Genomic DNA, 18,820 nt, shown 5'->3' with positions numbered 1-18,820 from the left:
GAAGTGGGAACCAATAATACCTGTGTCACAAGGTCATTTGTCCATAGGGAGGGCTTCCCAGAGGAAGGGCCAGTTGAGCTGGGAACACGGGCGGGATGGGGGTTAACCAGGCGAGGGGGGGGGGGATCGGCACTTGGCCCTGGGAGGGGCGGGGATCAGCTGCAGCCTCGGAACCTTGCTTCCAATCCTGGAAAGTGGGGGTCAGAATGATGGTGCCGGGCGAGGAAATCGAGGACGCCTGGGCTCGTGCTGAGGACACAGTGGGCTCCCAGGGATTTCCTGAGCACCTCCTGTGCCCGCAGCACGGGGTTCATGGTTGCGTCAGGCACTGCGCCTGGACGTCCCCATTTTGCAGGTGACAAAACCAAGGCTGTGGAATGTGGCCTTGTCCATGGTCACGCCGTTGCTGAGTGCGGAGCCTGGCTCGCAGCCTGCTCTGTGGGGCTCAAAGCGGGCAGGGTTGGTCAGGAGTAAGCCTCAGCTCCGGGGTTGGGGTCCCAGGGTGTCCCTGAGCCCTTCCTCCTCCAGCTCCCACCCAGGGCAGCCGGACCCGCGGCGACTCCCGCTTCCAGGTCCCTGAAAGAGGCTCCTGTTGCAGCTCCTGCCCGGGGCGGCTGCCAACCACATCTGGGAGTGGCCGCCCCGCACCCCTGTCATTACAAGGGTGGCTTTGAAGCGGCTGTTTGCCCACGTGGGAGGGGGCTTCCTGAGCCCCGCTCTGGCCTGACTCTCCTGCTCCCCTGCAGGCCCAGCTGCGGGTCGGGTCAGCATGGCAGACCCCGGCGAAGGCCCCCGCCCGGGGCCCGGGGAGGCGGCCGAGCCCCCCGGGGACGAGAGCGGCACCCCGGGTGGCGAGGCCTTCCCCCTGTCGTCGCTGGCCAACCTGTTTGAGGGAGAGGACGGGTCCCCCTTGCCCTCGCCGCCCGACGCTGGTCGCCCTGCCGCGGGCTCGGGCGATGGGCGACCAAACCTGCGCATGAAGTTCCAGGGCGCCTTCCGCAAGGGGGTGCCCAACCCCATTGACCTGCTGGAGTCCACCCTGTACGAGTCCTCGGTGGTGCCGGGGCCCAAGAAGGCCCCCATGGATTCGCTCTTTGACTACGGCACCTATCGCCACCACCCCAGCGACAACAAACGGTGGAGGAGGAAGGTCTTGGAGTGAGTATCGCCGGTGCCTGGCTGGTGGTCTCCATCTCTGACTGAATCCACCACCCCCCCCCCCCCGTCCATCCCTCCACATACTTGTCTGTCCGTCCATCCATCCGTCCATTCACTCATCCGTCCCTCCTCACTCATTCACCCAGCCACCTGTCTTCTCACATGTCCATCCACTTGTCCAGTCCATCTGTCCCTCCTGATTCTGATATCTGTTTACCCGTCTATTTGTCTGTCACCTCCTTGCCCAGCCCCCCACTCATACAGTCCCCCTTCCGTCCATCACTGCTCACTCATCCATCCACTTTCATTGTCTCATCTCCCCGCTGCTTCTGTTCATCCAACCGGTCAGTTATCTGTCGAACTATATTCATAATCCATTCATTTCATTTCTAATATTTTTCTAATTTTCCTCTCCCCTCCTTCCTTCCTTCCTCCCTCCTTCCCTCCCTCCCTTCCTTTCATCAACTCATTTACCCAACTATCTGTCCACTCATTTGTTCATTCACTCATTCATGTTTTCATTCATTTTCTCATCTGTCCGTCCATCCATCCATCCGTCCATCCGTCTACCTTCTGCTGACACTCTCCCCCAGCTGCCCCTCCTAGGTCTTCTCCAAGTGTCACCTCCATTCCTGGGCATTAGCCTGGCGTCTCCCTGTGGTTGGTGTGGCATTCTGCAAACCTGGGCTCCCAGGGTTCTGTTTGCAGCATGCCCCTGGTGTCTGTCACCTGCAGAGCCACTGCCTCAGGAGGCTGAGCCCTCATTCCCGGTCCTTTAGGAAGTCCAGGGAGTTCCCCAAGCTTTTGGCAATTGGTGGGGGGAGTGGGGCCTCTGCTCCTGCAGTTCCTTCCTAGGTCTGGACCCTGCTGCTTCTAATGTGCCCTGAATGACCTTCACTTGGAAACCAGCCGCTTTCTTTCCTTGACTCTTTCCTTCGTCAGCTGCTCACCCATTCACCCAGCTACCCATCTTTCTGCCTGTCCATCCATTTATCCAGTCCACCTGTCCATCAGCACTTACTCAAATATCTATCTACACACCCATTCATCTGTCATCTATTGTCCAGCCTTCCACCCATGAAAATCCTTAGACACCCCTCTCAGTAAGGTCTGGGGGCAAGGGTGTTTTTTCCATTTCATATTTGGGCTCAAAGGCCAAAGTTCAGGAGCAGATAAAATGGGGGCTGCACAGGTGCCATGAGAGGCTGTGCTAGTCTCTGTGCCCCATCATCAGAAGAACATCTCCTTCCCCTTCCCTGCCACCCACCACCGGAGGGCTGTCCGGCCAGGACTCTCCCTGCCCCATGGCCACTGCCCACTGCCACTGCCCACAGCCTGCCCAGGCCTCGGTCTCCCCTCCCGGTCTGGTCTGCTCCCCTCCTCCCTCCTCTTCTCCCTCCAAGTCTCTGCCTGCCTTTCTTACTGCGCCTCTGTATGCACCAGGCGCTAAATAATAACAGTAGTATTAGCTAATATTTACTGCGTGGTGGGCCTCAAACGAGGCACCTATGTGCGCGGCCTCATTTGTCTCAAATGTTCATTGAATGAGTAAGCTAATGAGGGAGGGCTTGAATAAATGAATGAGCTGCTTTTCTTTTAGTCTGGTGTTCCTCTATTTTCTCACTGTCTTTGTCTCCTTCAGTCTCCGTTTGGCTTAGGAAGTATTCAGTCAATGACATAGAAGGAAGGATGGATGGATGGACAGATGGATAGGCAGGCTTGTGTGTTTCTGTCTTTCTCCACCCAAAACATAGTAGGTACTGGGTAGAGTGTGTTGGATAAAACATTCCTTTGTGTCTCCAGCTGTCCCTCCCCTCTCAGTCTGGTCTGTCCCTGGGGCTCTTGCTGCCCCCCCCCAGGGATGGTGGGGTGGACGGGGGACAAGCCCTCCCATCACCCTGCCTTCCCCACTCTAGGAAGCAGCCGCAGAGCCCCAAAGCTCCTGCACCCCAGCCGCCCCCCATCCTCAAAGTCTTCAACCGGCCCATCCTCTTCGACATCGTGTCCCGGGGCTCTACTGCCGACCTGGACGGGCTGCTCCCCTACCTGCTGACCCACAAGAAGCGCTTGACTGACGAGGAGTTCCGGGGTGAGCCACCCGGGTGGGGGTGTCGGGCAGGCCAGCCAGAAATGGGGGGAGGCCTGGCCTAGGGGGCCCCCTTTCCCCTTAGCATCTTCCCCTGGGTCAGCGGGCTGCACTGCCTGGAAAGAGCACTGGACAGGGCGTCTGGTCCTGTGTGCCCTTCACCATATTACTTCTCTGGGCCTTTGCTATCTTTATTCCTTCATTTATTCAGCTTTTTAAAATCAAAAGGTCAGCATAGGAGGTAAACAGAGTCCACCTACCTGGGTTCAAATCTCCCCTCCATCACTAAAGGGATGTGTGGCCTCCCTGAACCTCAGTTTCCTCATCTGTAAACTGGGGAGTGATAATGGCATAGTCCTGGCCTCTGAGCAGGGAGAATTCCAAAGTGCTGGGAGCCCCTGCTGCTTCTGAGGGGAGCTCTGGGGTGGGGCAGGGCATGACCAGTCTCTGCCCCACCCACCCAGCTTCCCTCCCCAGGCTGAAGGCCCAGTCATCCCTGCCTCAGGACTCCCCCAGCCCAAAGAGCTCGCCCCCCAGTCTTGTCCAGGCTCCAAAACCTCAGGGCGCCATCTCGCTCTGCTGCTCCAGGCCTTCCCTGTAAATCCAGGAAGATGGCCTGTGAGCCCCTCCACCCAAGTCAGCCACCTGCTATGTGCCCAGTACCAGGCAAGCCGCTATTCCCTGGCCCAGCGATCCCACCAATCGGTATAAAATGTCAAGAATTGTGTTACCTGCTACAAAGGAGGGTCTGTCTCAGGAAGGTGGGCCATGGCCTACAGCTTGGGGCTGTTGAAGCTTCCCGGAGGTCAGAAGGGGCCATTTTTTGAGTCTCAGACACTTTAAATAAATTAAGTGCCAGAGGAGAGTGACCGAACCTTCGCTATATTTTTTTACATATACCTTTATCTTCCTGATTCTCTGGACGCCAAAACAATACAGTGGAGTGTCATTGCGTCTGTCAGAAATGCAAAAATTTAAGATTTATAAATGACTACATTTATAAAAAATAATCATTCATGGTGCCGACCAGATGATGTCGCCTCGTTTGGGGCACATGCTTAGAGTTGTGGCAGGATGGGGGCTGCCATCTGCCCTCAGAGGGTCTCAGTCACAGTGCAGATAATCCCGCTGGAGATCCCCGCATAGAAGCCCGGCCAAATGGCCTCTCCTGCCTTCCCAAGTTCATTAAGCAAACGAGTTCATTAGGTAATAGTGGGGAGCCTTGGGGTAGAGCAAACCCCTGTGAAATGGGGACCATGGAGGGCTTGCCAAGGCTTCTTTCTGGCTTCTCCTGAGTGGGGGGGCCTTTAGCGTAGGCCGGGAACCCACAGGCCAGCGTGTCTGTGCATGAGCGTGGGTGGGGGACTCTAAGTAGGCTGGGGGTGGGGGTCCCTGAAATTGTAGGGAATAGAGCATGTATAGAGGGGCACTTACCGTGAGGCCCATTCATTACGCTTCAGGGCCCCTCGCTCTGGCCCCTTCTAAGGCTCTGGACCTAATTTTGACTTCATAATTGTGTGTTTGTTTTCATAAACAAGACCCCCAAGTTGTGCAAGCCTCAGTCCCCACAAAGCCTAGGTCTAGCCGGAGGCTCCTGAGCTCCCCTTTGACCGCGCCCCCTCCAACCGCCACCAAAGTGTGACAACCTTTAATTAGGGCGCCCGCTCCCCAGCCCTGTGGGCGGAGCCACCTCGCCACCTGGCGGTCAACTCGTGGAACTGCGCGTTCCTCCCTTTTCGGGGTAGGGCACTGTTCTTGGCATCTCATCCAAGGACCCAGGCTGGCAGTCCCCCCACCCCGCTATAGCCTAGGTCCCGGGGTGTGGAAGTCCAAACCCAGGGTCCAGTTCCATGCCTCACACTTCAGGTTTCCTGTGGTTTGGAATTGCCTGTGATGCCCCAGCTTGCCTGTCACTGAACGTTTGCTAATTTACTGCTCACCTACCATGTGTGAGGTGCTGCATTCGGCACGCGGTGAACAGTGCTGAGCGAAGCAGACGTGCGTGGCCCTGTCCTCAGGTTGCTCGCAGATGATGAGGTCAGCATGGAGGGTTGTGAATCGCCTGACAATTAGAAAACAATTAGCAAATGGACTGTGGCCACCTCGAGGTTAGAACTGAGTGTGGACGGGTCTGGACAGAATTCGCAGGGGCCTTGGCCAGCATTGGGGCAGCCCCTCCCCCACTTATGCAGATGGGGAACTGGAGTCTGTTATTCATTCAAGAAATAGTTACCTGAGCCAGCGTGGCTCAGCGGTTGAACAGTGACCTAGGATCCAGGAGATCAAGGTTCGATTCCCGGTCAGGGCACAGGCCCGGGTTGCGGGCTCGATCCCTAGCAGGGGGCCTGCAGGAGGCAGCCGATCAATGACTCTCTCATCATTGATGTTTCTCTCTCTCTCTCTCTCTCCCTTCTTCTCTCTGAAATCAATAATATATTTAAAAAAAAGAAAAAGAAAGAAATAGTTACCTGGTGTTGACTCTGGGCAAATCTCAGCTCAGAATGAGACTTGTCCAAGTAACCTCACTCCTGGGGGCGCTGGGACTGGAATTCAGGCCCCTGTGAGTCTTTCACGTTCTTGCCACTGATTCCTGGCATCCAGGGCGAGGTTCCTAAGCACCTCCCTCGGGATAAAACTGCAGCAGTAATATTTATTGAGGATTCCTATCTGCCTGGTGCTGGGTTCATCCACAGACATCTGTCGATTTTCCTGTGTGGCCTCAATTTAGCTAGAAAGGAAACTGAAGTGGAGGAAAGTTTGCACAGAAGTTGGGGGCAAAGCCAGATGGGAACCCTAAGGCTCCTGGTTCCAGAATGGGCACCTAATCCCCACCTGCATCTCCCACCCCCGATCCCATTCCTGCATCGGGCTGTTCCCGAGCCCCGGGCACAATTTTGCCGTGTGCCTGATTCACAGGGTAGCTCTCTTTTCATGGACTCTTTTAAGCTATAAATCAACTCATAACCATAAAAATTAATACACGGGAAAGAAAATTGCAAAGGGACATTAGCAAGTGTTAGTGGCAGGTGTTAAGGACCCATTAGTACCAGAGACTGACTTCATGAGGGAGATTTGACAATGGGATGAAACCTCGCTTATGGTGTTGTTATTGCTGAATCTGTGGAACCCGCAAAGTCCTCTCCCTTCCCTCCTAAGGTAATTCACATCCACTATGGCAAACTGTCCACACTTTGGGGAACCCTGCACCTCTTCTGCTCCCCTCTAGTGTAAGTGATTCGTGGGAAAGTAATTTATGTTCAAATAGATGCGCAAAGGCTGCTGTGTCTGGCTTTTAGAGTTTCATAGCCCTCATTAGCATCTTAAAGGCTCTGAGAAATCCTGTAGTAAAGAAATATGGTTGGCTGTGCTTAACCCAGCATTTCCCCCATCTATCTGATTTAAAAAATTCCCTCCAAATCTGTTTTGGTAAATACCAATCTCTCTTCAGCCCCTCTGAGTTTATTTGACTCCCCTCAGCTCCATAGGGGGGCAGATAGGGAACAGCCTCAGGAGGCACGACCGAGGCAGGAACTCTGGCCCCCTGCCCAGTGCCTGGTTCCTTGCTGCCAGCAGTTCTGGGCCACAGGCCCAGCACCCCTCATGCTGTACATCTGTCCCCCCAGAGCCGTCCACTGGGAAGACCTGCCTGCCCAAGGCCCTGCTGAACTTGAACAACGGCCGTAATGACACCATCCCCTTGCTTCTGGACATCGCTGAGCGCACCGGCAACATGCGCGAGTTCATCAACTCGCCCTTCCGAGACATCTACTACCGAGGTGGGGCCCTGGGCGGGGTGGGAGTGACACGGGGGTGGGGCACCATCCCCACTTGTCTGACCTCCAAGAGCTTCAGACTGGGCCCCAAGTGCCAGCATGTACCTAGAAACCGATTGTTGAATGAATGAATGAATGAATGAGCTCTGATATCCTGCATTTCGGAATCAAAGGTGCCAAGGTTCTGCGAAGCACTGAGCCTGAGCCTAGTGGCCCCTGAACTTGGAATTCTGGACCTAAGATGCTGTGGTTCCGGACACACTGAGGCTCTACGATAAATGTTCGATGAGCCAACAGCTCTAAGAGGCAAAAGTGTCGCGAGTCCCAGCTCCTGGCTCTAAATTCTGAGACTCTGTGACTCAGGCTTGACCTTTCAGATTCCTGGATGTGAGGATTCAAATTCCGTGAATTCTGTATCCCGAGTCCAGAATTCTGTGAGACCACGATGCCCTTGTTTCCTCTAGAATTAAAGCCTCTCATGAGCCTGAAAGTTTCCCATATCTGGGACCCTAGATGTTGTATGTCCTTTGAGTCTAAAATTCTGCTTGCACGAGATCTAGGACTTTGTGCATCTGAGGTGCCACATCCAGGGGACGTCTGTCCGAAGGTCCATCGCTTCCCTTGGGTGCAGCCAGCCAAGGCTGTGGCCTGCAGCCCCGACCCGATTTCCACACTCTGCACCCCTCCCTCTCCAAGACAGGTCTGGTCTCTGCTGTGCCGGAGCCCTGGGTGACTGTCCCCCGTTCCTCTCCAGGTCAGACCGCCCTGCACATTGCCATCGAGCGTCGCTGCAAACACTACGTGGAGCTCCTCGTGGCCCAGGGAGCCGATGTCCACGCCCAGGCCCGGGGGCGCTTCTTCCAGCCCAAGGATGAGGGAGGCTACTTCTACTTCGGTGAGGAGGCTGGGTGGGGGCTGGGAGGTACATGATAGTCTCCACAGCCTGACCTCTCCCCAAACACCCACGGCTCAGAGGCGCCCTATACACAGGCCATGTGTTGGTTTTGATCATTGAGTCCTTGCCTTTGAGGGGTAGAGCGCCGCCTCAGTTCCCTGAGCCTCGGCTTCCCCATCTGTACAATGGGGATCATGGTGGGCGTCAGCACCCCATACCTTTCACATGTATCCTATAGTCCAACGTATGCTGGGACCAGTGGTCAGATTTCGGGGCCCAGACTTCATCACCCCCCGACCGGTTGGACCAGTGAGAGGTTCTGAGTATCACTCTTGCTTAAAGGCTTGTGTTATGTGGGACCCAGGGACAAAGTCCCTCACCGTCTCCAAATTGCATGGCCACACCCCCAAACGGCCATACCCCGTCTTCCCAGCATCACACACAGACATGAGAGGTTGCCACAGGACAGATTCCCACTGACTGTTGGTGCTGTGCCCAGTGTCCCTGTGTCTGTCCCCTGAACAGCTGCAGGCAAAATCCCCCCTGCACCCCCTTCACCGCCCCCCCCATCCACCCTGGTGCCCAGGTGAGCTGCCCCTGTCGCTGGCTGCCTGCACCAACCAGCCCCACATCGTCAACTACCTGACGGAGAACCCCCATAAGAAGGCGGACATGCGGCGGCAGGACTCCCGGGGCAACACGGTGCTGCACGCCCTGGTGGCCATCGCCGACAACACCCGCGAGAACACCAAATTCGTCACCAAGATGTACGACCTCCTGCTGCTCAAGTGTGCCCGCCTCTTCCCCGACAGCAACCTGGAGGCTGTGCTGAACAACGATGGCCTCTCACCCCTCATGATGGCCGCCAAGACGGGCAAGATTGGGGTGAGTGCAGGGCCTGGGGGCACAGGTGGCCCCCCCTCCTGTTCCCCTGCACACACACACGCGCACACAGGAGGGGCTGCTGCTGGCATTCATTATTATTAATATGCATAATCCTCTCTCATCATGCCAACCCCAGTGTGCAGATGTCCCAGCTCAAGACCCTGCTATGGCTCCCTATTGTCCAGCTTAACTACTCAGCTTCATCCCAGAGCCTCTCTGCTTATCCCACCCCACTGGATGCTCACCACCCCACTCCCACCAGGCAGGACAAGCCACTGATAGAAACCTGAGTCCCAGGGCTCCAGCCCGCAGTGCCCCACTGCTGGGTCCCGGCTCAGCCCCTCACCCGCTGAGTGGCCCCACGGCACGGGGCCTAGAGCAGGATTTTTCAGCCTCGGCACTATTGACATTTGGGGCTGAATGGTTCTGGGGCGTGGGACTGTTCTGCGCATTGTAGGATGTTGAGCTGCATCCCTGACCTTAACCTACTCGATGCCTACTCAACCACTGTGATCACCAAAAGTGTCACCAGACAGTGCCAAATTGTGCCCTGGGGGCTACTGTTTCTCTGGTTGATAAACAAACCTGGAGCTCTCTAGCGTCAGGAGTGCCTGGGTCCAAGGCCTGGCTCTGCCGCTTCCCAGTGTGTGACCTCAGGGATCGCACCTCTCCTGCCTGTGCCTTAGTTTCCTCATCTGTAAAATGGGGGTAGGAACAATGCCTTGTAGTATAGTGTTGTTCTGTCAACTAGATGAGGCGATCTGTTTAAAGCTTTTAGTACAGAGCCTGGGATGTGTAGTAAGTGCTCAATAAAACATAGGGGCCATTATTACTGTATTAAAAATATAGCAAAAATTACTACAATTGCAATTTATCCCAGAGTTGAGGTGGTGCAAAAGGCCAGGCTTGATTCTGGCTCTGTCCTACTACACTGCGTGGCCTTGGGCAACTCCCACCCCTGTCTATTCCTCAGTTTCCCTCTGTGTAAGCCAGTGAGAGTAGGAGTGGTAACAGGAAGGGCTGGTACGATAATTATTACTAGGATTAACAGAGTAACAAGATTGATTAATTCCTGTTTAATTACATAAAGATGGTATTCATTACACTCAGATTTTTAAGGCTAGCCTAGGTTCAGTCTGGCTTCGGCTGAGCTTGCGTGGCCTCAGAGAGCACCTGTCTTTTCCCTGAGCCTTCCTTTGCTCATCTGTAAACCAAGACAGTAAGGGTAAGAATTAAGGTGATGTGAGGAAAGGGTCGGGCACAGAGCGCGTGCTCAGTAAACACTTTCCTCCCCCCATCCTGCTCCCTGGGGAGGGCCATTTGCTGGGCTGTGCCAGGCCCCCGGGATCTTCCCAGTAGTGCCCCTCCCCTGAACCCCCATGCAGGTCTTTCAGCACATTATCCGGCGGGAGGTGACGGATGAAGACACCAGACACTTGTCCCGCAAGTTCAAGGACTGGGCCTACGGACCCGTTTATTCCTCGCTCTATGACCTCTCCTCCCTGGACACGTGTGGGGAAGAGGCCTCGGTGCTGGAGATCCTGGTGTACAACAGCAAGATCGAGGTGGGTGCCTGCCCAGGGGGCAGGGCCCGGGGGAGGAGGGGTGTGGCTGGGACCCCGGAAGGTAACCCTGGGGCTGAGTGCAAAAGAAGGTGCCGGCTAAATGCCCAGAATGACACCTGGCATGGGGCGGGTAGGATGCGGGGATTACAAGGGTGGGGCTTCAGGGACAGGCAGGACCCAGTGAGGATTCTGGCTCTGTAACTGACGTGCTGTGTGACTCAGGACAAGGGACTCAGCCTCTCTGAGACTGAGGATAAGAACAGTGCTTATCTCATAGGGCTGTTGGGACGACCAAATGAGTTAATTTTAGAACAGCCTGGCACAGAGTAAACATTACGTGTCGGCTCTTATCATTAGTAGATGCTCTATGAAGTTTGAAAGCTCTTTTTCCCCACTTAGAGGTAGTTTGCGAATATCGTTCTGCACCATTAAACAGTCTTCTGCAACATCATTGCTGCGTGTAAATGTACCACATTCTAATGAACCATTCCTCCATCCTCGGTCGTTTGGGTTTGTTTCTGCCTTTAACTACCAGGAAAAATACTGCAATAGCATCTTCGTGGTTAAATTGTTGCACAGATCCCTGGTCATAAAGAAACTCAAGTCATTAGAGGGACAGGATGCTGTACAAACAGGGCAGAAAGTGCTGGGGCCTGGGTGCAGAAGGTCCCCCTTCCAGCCCTCGCTCCACCCAGCTTGGACAGATGCCCTCTCTTGCCAGAGCTTACTCCCCTCATCTTGAAATTACTGACTGACTTGATTTCGATCAGGGCTGGTGGGAGGTTTAGCATCTCTGGTGCGAACTCGGATGGGCAATTTCTGCCTGGGGAACTGTATAGAGAACTGTTGTGCAGGACTCGATCATTGATGTCTGCCCTGGGTTCGTAATTGAGAAACTGGTTAGTATTTATCATCCTTGGGCTAAATTTTCCAATCTTGCTTCCTGAATTAGAATGTCTGAGGTCAGAAGCCCAGGGGTTTTTATTTTTGGCAAGCTGCAGAGGTGATTTTGCTGCCAGCAGCTCGGTACCGTCCACAGATTGGAGTTTGGGGACCATGAGAGTAGCTTTCCAGCTCTGGGTTCTATGAGTCTAGAATAGGCTGGAAAGGTAAGTTGGGGCAGAGCTGCGCAGAGCCTCGAATGCCGAGCCCAGGAATTCTGGTTCTGCTGATTCTGGTTCTGTGAATCCTTGAGTGTCGCTGAAGATGGGTTAGGAGGAGAGAGTGCTCTTGGGGTCGAGGGTAGGGGAAAGCGTATGGAGGCAGCCTGTCCACCAGGAGGGTGGCCCCCGACCACCCTGCCTCCCATAGAACCGCCACGAGATGCTGGCCGTGGAGCCCATCAACGAGCTGCTGCGGGACAAGTGGCGCAAGTTCGGGGCTGTCTCTTTCTACATCAACGTGGTCTCCTATCTATGTGCCATGGTCATCTTCACCCTGACCGCCTACTACCAGCCGCTGGAGGGCACCGTGAGTGACCGTGAGCGGGGCAGGAGCTGGGGCACAGCTGTGTCCCCCTGAGTCAGCTGTGGGAGGAACTAGAGGAGGCTCAGGAACGGGATGGGGAGGTGCCTTCCTAGCACCCAGGGCGGGGAGGAGGGAGGAGGCTCCCGGGGGTCAGATGCTGGGGACCTTGAGGGAACACCTGGATCTGGGGCCAGGTGTTGGAGGGGCTGGGTGAGGACCTGCGTGTCCCCTGCCCCCTAGCCGCCATACCCATACCGCACCACGGTGGACTACCTGAGGCTGGCCGGCGAGATCATCACGCTCTTTACCGGGGTCCTGTTCTTTTTCACCAACGTGAGCGACACCCCCAGACCCACCCGCCCTGCCCTTCCTCCACCTCCCCTTCCAGCTCCCCTCTCCCCCTCCCTCCTTTAGCTTGGCCCTCCCCTGCTTTCCTCTCCTTCCCCAGCCCTGTACTCGCCCTTTCTGCTCTTTCCTGCTTCCCAACAGGAACGGGTCCGCCGTCTTTTCTCTGTACATCAGTCCACCTCCCTCTCTTCTCTCCCTTCCTCTCTCCCCCCTCTGGTCCCCTCTGCACTCCTGCAGGCTCCACCCCTCTCACCTGCCTCCTCCGCCTCCAGATCAAAGACTTGTTCATGAAGAAATGCCCTGGAGTGAATTCTCTCTTCATCGATGGCTCCTTCCAGCTACTCTAGTGAGTGGAGGGCCCAGGCTGGCAGCTCCTGGGTGAGGAAGGTGGGGCTGGGCCGGGATATCATCCAGATGGGGGTGAGGGGGTGACTTTATCAGGAGCGAGTTCTCCCAGCTTGGACATCTGCAGCCCGAAGTCAGGACATGGCCAATCATTGTGGAGCAGTAGGGTCTTCTGATTAAAGCAAGATTCTGGTTGTTAGAGAGTAACCATATACACCATGGATAGAAATAATTTAACCTCTTACACTGGCGATTGATTGCTAATGTCTGCCTGGCACACGATGTGGAGAAGAATCTTGAGGCCGTGTCTAGTGGGAAAGAGCACTGTGATTGATTAATGATGTCTGCCTCGGGCACAGCATTAGTCACTGTGTGGGTGCTGGTCTTTTCCCTTAGAGTTAGAGGGCAGTGAAATTCACTTTATCACAGAATCTCCACCGAACACCACTGACTCTTTCTGTAGCAGTTCCTGAGGGCATCACTCTGGGATCTTGCAGGGCCTTAGGGCGTTACACACACAGTAATTATCAATTGAACAGTCTGGTTAACAGAATGCTGAGGAACCCAGGGAACCCACTTTGTTTACCTTCTGGGTTTCTGGAGGGTATCGGGATGTCTTGGTACCCTGGAGGGCTTAGGCCTGTCTCCCCCTTCAGGGCCTCACTGTCCCTTCTCCCCTCTGGCCCCTCTCGTGGTCTCTGCTGCCTGCAGCTTCATCTACTCCGTGCTGGTGATTGTCTCGGCGGCCCTCTACCTGGCGGGGATCGAGGCTTACCTGGCCGTCATGGTCTTTGCCTTGGTTCTGGGCTGGATGAATGCCCTTTACTTCACACGCGGGCTGAAACTAACAGGGACCTACAGCATCATGATCCAGAAGGTACGGACAGGGGGACCCTCCGAACTGTGTGCCCTGGAGGGGGCCACACACGCCACGTACGGGTCTTACATGTGCAGACAGCTGTTCCCGTGGACCTGAGAACGTGGGGCACGGTGGGGGCAGCAGCAGGGCCCGGGCATCGGGAGGACACGGTGCCTTGGAAAGAGGATTGGGGATGGAGGCGCTGGGAAGGTGACAACCGTGTGTCTCACCCCTGCCTCCATCATCCCGCTGGGGCTTCTAGATACTCTTCAAAGACCTGTTCCGCTTCCTGCTGGTCTACTTGCTTTTCATGATCGGCTACGCGTCAGGTGAGCTCTGGGTGCCCGGGGTGCGGCTGGAAGGAGGGGCTTGGGGGCTAGAACAGCGGCCGTGATGTGGGGGGAGGCTGACCAGCGTCTGCTGGGCTCTCACCGCGGGCCAGGCCCGGCGCTCAGTCCTTTCCCATCCCTGCCCCGTAATTCCCCCAAGTCCGTAAGGTAAGCGCCTGTGTTACCTCCTTTTACAGATAAGGCCCCGAGACTTAGAAAGTTTCAAAAACTCGCCCAACTTCAAAAGCTAGGAAATGGTAAAATGGGCATATTAGCTATGGCTGCAAGAGAAGCCACCTAAAATAGCGTTAGCATGAGCTGAAACCTTACCGCCGTGACTGCAGGTTGAAGGCCCCGGGACAGTCTGTGCTCCCTCAGTCCCTCCTGCTCCCTGCCCTGGATGGGAAGGGGCAGCTGTTGCCGCCAAGCTGTGTTGAAAAGGACTCTGAAGCCTCCTCTGGGCTTAGTGGGGAGGGAGCACCACAGTCCGTTTGGGGTGTCTGGGGGGGTAAGGGCCTTAGGGAGCGGGGCCGCTGGGACAGCCAGGACTAGCACCCGGTTTCAGCTCCTCCCCTTCCCCCGGGAGCTGGTGCGGGCCAGGAGACGAGCATCGAGAGAGTCTGCCCCGGAACGCGGGCAGTGCGGGCTCCCGAGGCCTCCGGGAGCAACAGGCCAGACTAAGGCTCCTCGGCCTTGGTGCCGTGGACGTCGGAAATTCTCTGTTGCGGGCTGGCCTGTGCGTGGCGGGTGTTTAGCCGGATCCCTGGCTTCTGCCGAGTCGATGCCAGTAGCAATCCCTCCAATTGTGAAAACCAAACATATCTCAAGACATTGCCAGACGTCCCCTGGGAGGGAAATTGCCCCAAGTTGAAAATCACCTGATTCGATCCTGGGAACCTGTTTTTTTTTTTTTTTAAGCAAGAGTTTGAGGAAAGAGCAATGGGTTTGGATTCAGGGAGGCCCAGGTTTGACCCTCGGCTTGGCCCACATGCTGCGTGCGTAGCCTCGGGCCCCCGCTTTCCTGCCGCCCAGCCTCAGCTTTCCCCTCCATCAAATAGGAACGATTCTCCCCACCTCTCAGCTTGCGCCTCGCTCTCAGCCAGTGCCACCCCGTCCCCCCCACAGCCCTGGTGTCCCTGCTGAACCCGTGCGCCAACATGAAGGAGTGCAGCGAGGGCCGCGCCAACTGCACGGTGCCCACCTACCCCTCGTGCCGCGACAGCGACACCTTCAGCACCTTCCTCCTGGACCTCTTCAAGCTGACCATCGGCATGGGCGACCTGGAGATGCTGAGCAGCACCAAGTACCCCGCGGTGTTCATCATCCTGCTGGTCACCTACATCATCCTCACCTTCGTGCTGCTGCTGAACATGCTCATCGCCCTCATGGGGGAGACGGTCGGCCAGGTCTCCAAGGAGAGCAAGCACATCTGGAAGCTGCAGGTGAGGCCCGGGCTCCCGTCCCCGCCCCTTCCAAGGTGGGCATGCTGCACCCACCCCGCCTCCCCCGCCTCCCGCTCTGGGCAAACTAGCGTCTCCTGCCTCTACTTCCCTGTCTGTAAAATGGGCATCCAAGGCTGCTGCCTGCTTCCCAGAGCCACTTCCTGAGTTTCCAGTCGTTTCCTGCCTGGTCTCGGACCCACCTTGTGGTCCAGCTCACAGGACAGAGCCAGCCTCCCCCGGCACCACCGAGTGAGCTCTGAGGGCGCAGGAAATGCGCAGAGCCCCTCGGCATTGCAGCAGGGAGGGGGCCACGCTGAGCCCGGGGCGGCTACCCGGTTCCACTGCCCTGGGCATCCTCTGTCTTGTAGAAAACAGTGTGGACAGGGGCCTCATGGGCACGGGGTGGGGCTGCTGCTCTGCTCCTGCAGGAAGCAGAGGCCCTGGGGGTCGCAGCCTGGCTGGGCCACCCACAGTTAGTGGACCTGGGTTTTCACAATAAACAGTGACTTTCCGAGGCCCGGGCACACAGCACCCATGTGTACCTTGGCTCAGTGCATTTGGAGGAAATGGCCCAGTGAGAAGAAGAAACCCCGAGGTCATCCTTCCAAGTCTGGTCCCCGGGAAGCATCCAGACCTGCTCTGAATCTTTGTCCACGCTGCTTACTCACCCAGACCTCAGTTTCCCCACTGGGTGTAACTCATAGGACGCACACTGGCAGCCTGTGGACTGGATTTATTTTTTTCTGTATCACCATTTTTAGGAATTGAAGGCAAAAATTTAAAATTAAGAGATTTCATATAAAAATCCAGGTTTTGGCCTTTTCTGAAAAGTTGGAAGCCTGGCAAGGTGGGCCCACTGCCTGGCAGTGCTCTGGTGGATGGGAGGCGGCTGCCCCCTTTTCACAGGGCTGCGCTCCCTGGTTTGCCCCAGTCCCTAACCCTCCATAGTGACTCCTGACAGAGTGGCCACTGCTGTGCATGAGTTATGGGCCTTGGGCTGCGGCCTTTCTGCACCTGATCCTGCTTAACTCGCTTTTTCTGCTGGGCCCCTGTATTCGAGTTTATAACTGTTTCCAGGGTCAGTGGGAGCTGGAAAGCCTATTTCTCTGCCCGCCCCGGCCTGTTGCGTCATCTCTGCCATTAGGGCAGTGGGCTCGGGCTGGGAGAGGCTCACCCAAGGCCTGCCCCCCTCCGTCCCCACAGTGGGCCACCACCATCCTGGACATCGAGCGCTCCTTCCCCGTGTTCCTGAGGAAGGCCTTCCGCTCTGGCGAAATGGTGACTGTGGGCAAGAGCTCGGACGGCACCCCAGACCGCAGGTGGTGCTTCAGGTGAGGCGGGGCGTCTGTAAAATGGGAACAGCGAGAGTATCTTCCTTGCTGGGTCCTGACACATAGCAATTGCTCAAGAAATGGAGGTTGAATAAAAAAAACAAAAATAATTTTAAAAAGGAAAAATTACATCGAGCCAATTTGGGCTTGAGAAGCTGTAACCTTTCCATGGGTGTCCCCCAAAATAAGAGGTGAGAGTGCTAGGAAGGAGGGTGTCCACTTGCAGATGTGTGGCTAAGCCTGAGGTGGTCTGTCCACACAACGGAATATTACTCAGCCATGAAAAGGAACGCAGTCCTGACACCTGCTGCAACGTGGACAAACCTCAAAAACGTTATGCTCAGGGAAAGCCACCAGACCCAAAAGGCCACGTGCTCTGATTCCACTTACATGGAATGACCAGAATAGTAAAGTCATAGAGGTGGAAAGTAAAATAGAGGTGACCAGGGGCTGGCAGAGGGGGGAGTGGGGTACATAATTTCTGTTTGGGGTGATAAAAAAGTTTTGGGATTAGAGTGGTGATGGTTGTGCAACCTTGGGAATATATTTTTAATACACTGAATTGTATACTTAAAAATGGTTAAAATGGCAAATTTTATGTTCTATATATCTCACCGGGATAAAAACGAGGAGGGTATGCTGGGAGGCTGGAGCAGGGAGGCTGGCTGGGGTGGGGAGGGGGCCGTCTCGGTGGGAGCGCCCCCTGACCTTCCTTTGCCGGGGCCCCGCCAGGGTGGACGAGGTGAACTGGTCTCACTGGAACCAGAACTTGGGCATCATTAACGAGGACCCTGGCAAGAACGAGAGCTACCAGTACTACGGCTTCTCGCACACAGTGGGCCGCCTCCGGAGGGGTGAGTGGAAGGACTGGGGGGAGCTGGGGGGCAGAGGGGGAGCCCTGGGCCGATCTCATCACGAAGTGGCCTTGTGTGGTCCTGCCCCCTTTCTGAGACTCAGTGTTCACATCTGTGGAATGGGAGGGTCGGATGAGCCGTCCGCTGAGTTTCCTTTGCTGCTTGTGGATGCCTGGGGCACCTCACTTCCACGACGCTAAGTGCATGAGACGCAGTGGGGAGAATGTGGGTGCTCAGTCTTTCTGACCCGGCGTGAATTCTGCTTGTCCCATTGACTCCTGTGTGCTCCTGGGCAAGCCCCTTGACCTCTCTGAGCCCAGATTCCACCTTTGTGAAACGGCAGATCGCTGTGGAGGGCCTGGTACACAGTAGGCGCCCCTTAAATGCACGTGCGCTCTCCCAACGCTCGCTTCCGCCATGCTCACTGCAGATCGCTGGTCCTCGGTGGTGCCGCGCGTGGTGGAACTGAACAAAAACTCGAACCCAGATGAGGTGGTGGTGCCTCTGGACAACATGGGGAACCCCAGCTGCGACGGCCACCAGCAGAGCTATCCCCCCAAATGGAGGACTGATGACGCCCCCCTCTAGCGGCTGCAGGCAGGGGCATGGTCTCCAGCCTGCAGCCCACCCCCATCCCTTCCACCCACCCATTTCTAGTCCATCTGCATTTCAGCCACATGGTCACCCAGAGGTGAGGGCCAGGCGGAGATGCCGGGATGGCCCTAGGACCCTCTGGTCCCCAGGCTCCTGCCCCCAGCTCTGCCTCCCCACCTGGGCACAGGGCTCCTGGCCACCTGTCTCACTCCCATGGAGTCACATAAACCAAAGCCAGGGCCTTTCCGCCCACAGGGGCTCCCCCTGCCTCTCCGTTATTTATTTGCTCTGCTCTCAGGAAAGCAGCATGACCCCTGCCCCCCAACAGAGCCTGCCAGAGGCCTCAGGACCCTGGGCCAGGTGCATCGCCGGCCAAGCCCCCAGCCCAGCCCTGCACCCTGGGCTGCACACAGTGCCATGTGCTGCAGAGAGGTGGCCTTGCTGAGGGCCAGGCCCTGGGGTGGGCCACACCTTCTGTGCCTTCTGTAGAGGGTCTGGGGTTTGTTGGTGCTCAATAAATGTTCATTCATTGATGGTGGAGGTGATGGGGATGAAGGTGGGGGGAGTGGTAGCAGGCACAGATGACAGCAGGGAGATGGAAGAACTAAGACGTGCCTGTCGTTGGGGGCTGGACAGGAGGTGGTGGTGGTGGTGGTGGCCTGAGAGATGGGGGCGATTGGAGTGGTGATGGAGAAGGTAGCGATGGAGGGAATGGGGAAGAGAGACATGCTGGTGGGGGGAGTTATGTTGATGGGGTAATAATGTTGCTTGGGAAGCACTAATGGGATAATGCCGGTGGAGGTGATGGTAATGCCGGTGGGGAGATAGTAAAATCTGGTCAGGGGAGAGGAGTGCTGCGAGAGGATAGTGACGCTGGTGGGGGGGGGGG

At 56.2% G+C, this 18,820-nt stretch overlaps 1 protein-coding gene across 1 annotated transcript; it reads left to right on the top strand.

The window, feature by feature from the left end:
- Positions 1-763: 763 nt before the first annotated feature.
- TRPV4 (transient receptor potential cation channel subfamily V member 4) lies at positions 764-18,465 on the top strand. Its single transcript, XM_081123345.1, has 15 exons — positions 764-1,158; positions 3,075-3,247; positions 6,868-7,020; positions 7,772-7,912; positions 8,499-8,797; positions 10,183-10,362; positions 11,674-11,832; positions 12,070-12,162; positions 12,450-12,523; positions 13,234-13,399; positions 13,644-13,710; positions 14,836-15,152; positions 16,356-16,483; positions 17,216-17,337; positions 17,768-18,465. Exons 1-15 carry the CDS (start codon positions 770-772, stop codon positions 17,923-17,925), a joined length of 2,619 nt encoding a protein of 872 aa, XP_080979471.1. The 5' UTR covers positions 764-769; the 3' UTR covers positions 17,926-18,465.
- The last annotated feature ends 355 nt before the right edge of the window (positions 18,466-18,820 follow it).

The sequence above is a fragment of the Miniopterus schreibersii genome (assembly GCF_964146895.1).
Source record: "Miniopterus schreibersii genome assembly, chromosome: 20".
Lineage (NCBI taxonomy): Eukaryota > Metazoa > Chordata > Mammalia > Chiroptera > Miniopteridae > Miniopterus > Miniopterus schreibersii.
The sequence above is the reverse complement of the archived record's forward strand: the minus strand, read 5'-3'. Positions and strand labels throughout refer to the sequence as shown.

What these genes read in the sequence shown, in the direction of transcription:
- TRPV4 (XM_081123345.1), top strand. Translation starts at nt 770, where the DNA reads ATGGCAGACCCCGGCGAAGGCCCCCGCCCGGGGCCCGGGGAGGCGGCC. An exon ending in CCAAGACGGGCAAGATTGGG is followed by an intron (nt 8,798 to 10,182) that starts GTGAGTGCAGGG and finishes ACCCCCATGCAG; the next exon opens with GTCTTTCAGCACATTATCCG. An exon ending in GACCGCAGGTGGTGCTTCAG is followed by an intron (nt 16,484 to 17,215) that starts GTGAGGCGGGGC and finishes GGGCCCCGCCAG; the next exon opens with GGTGGACGAGGTGAACTGGT.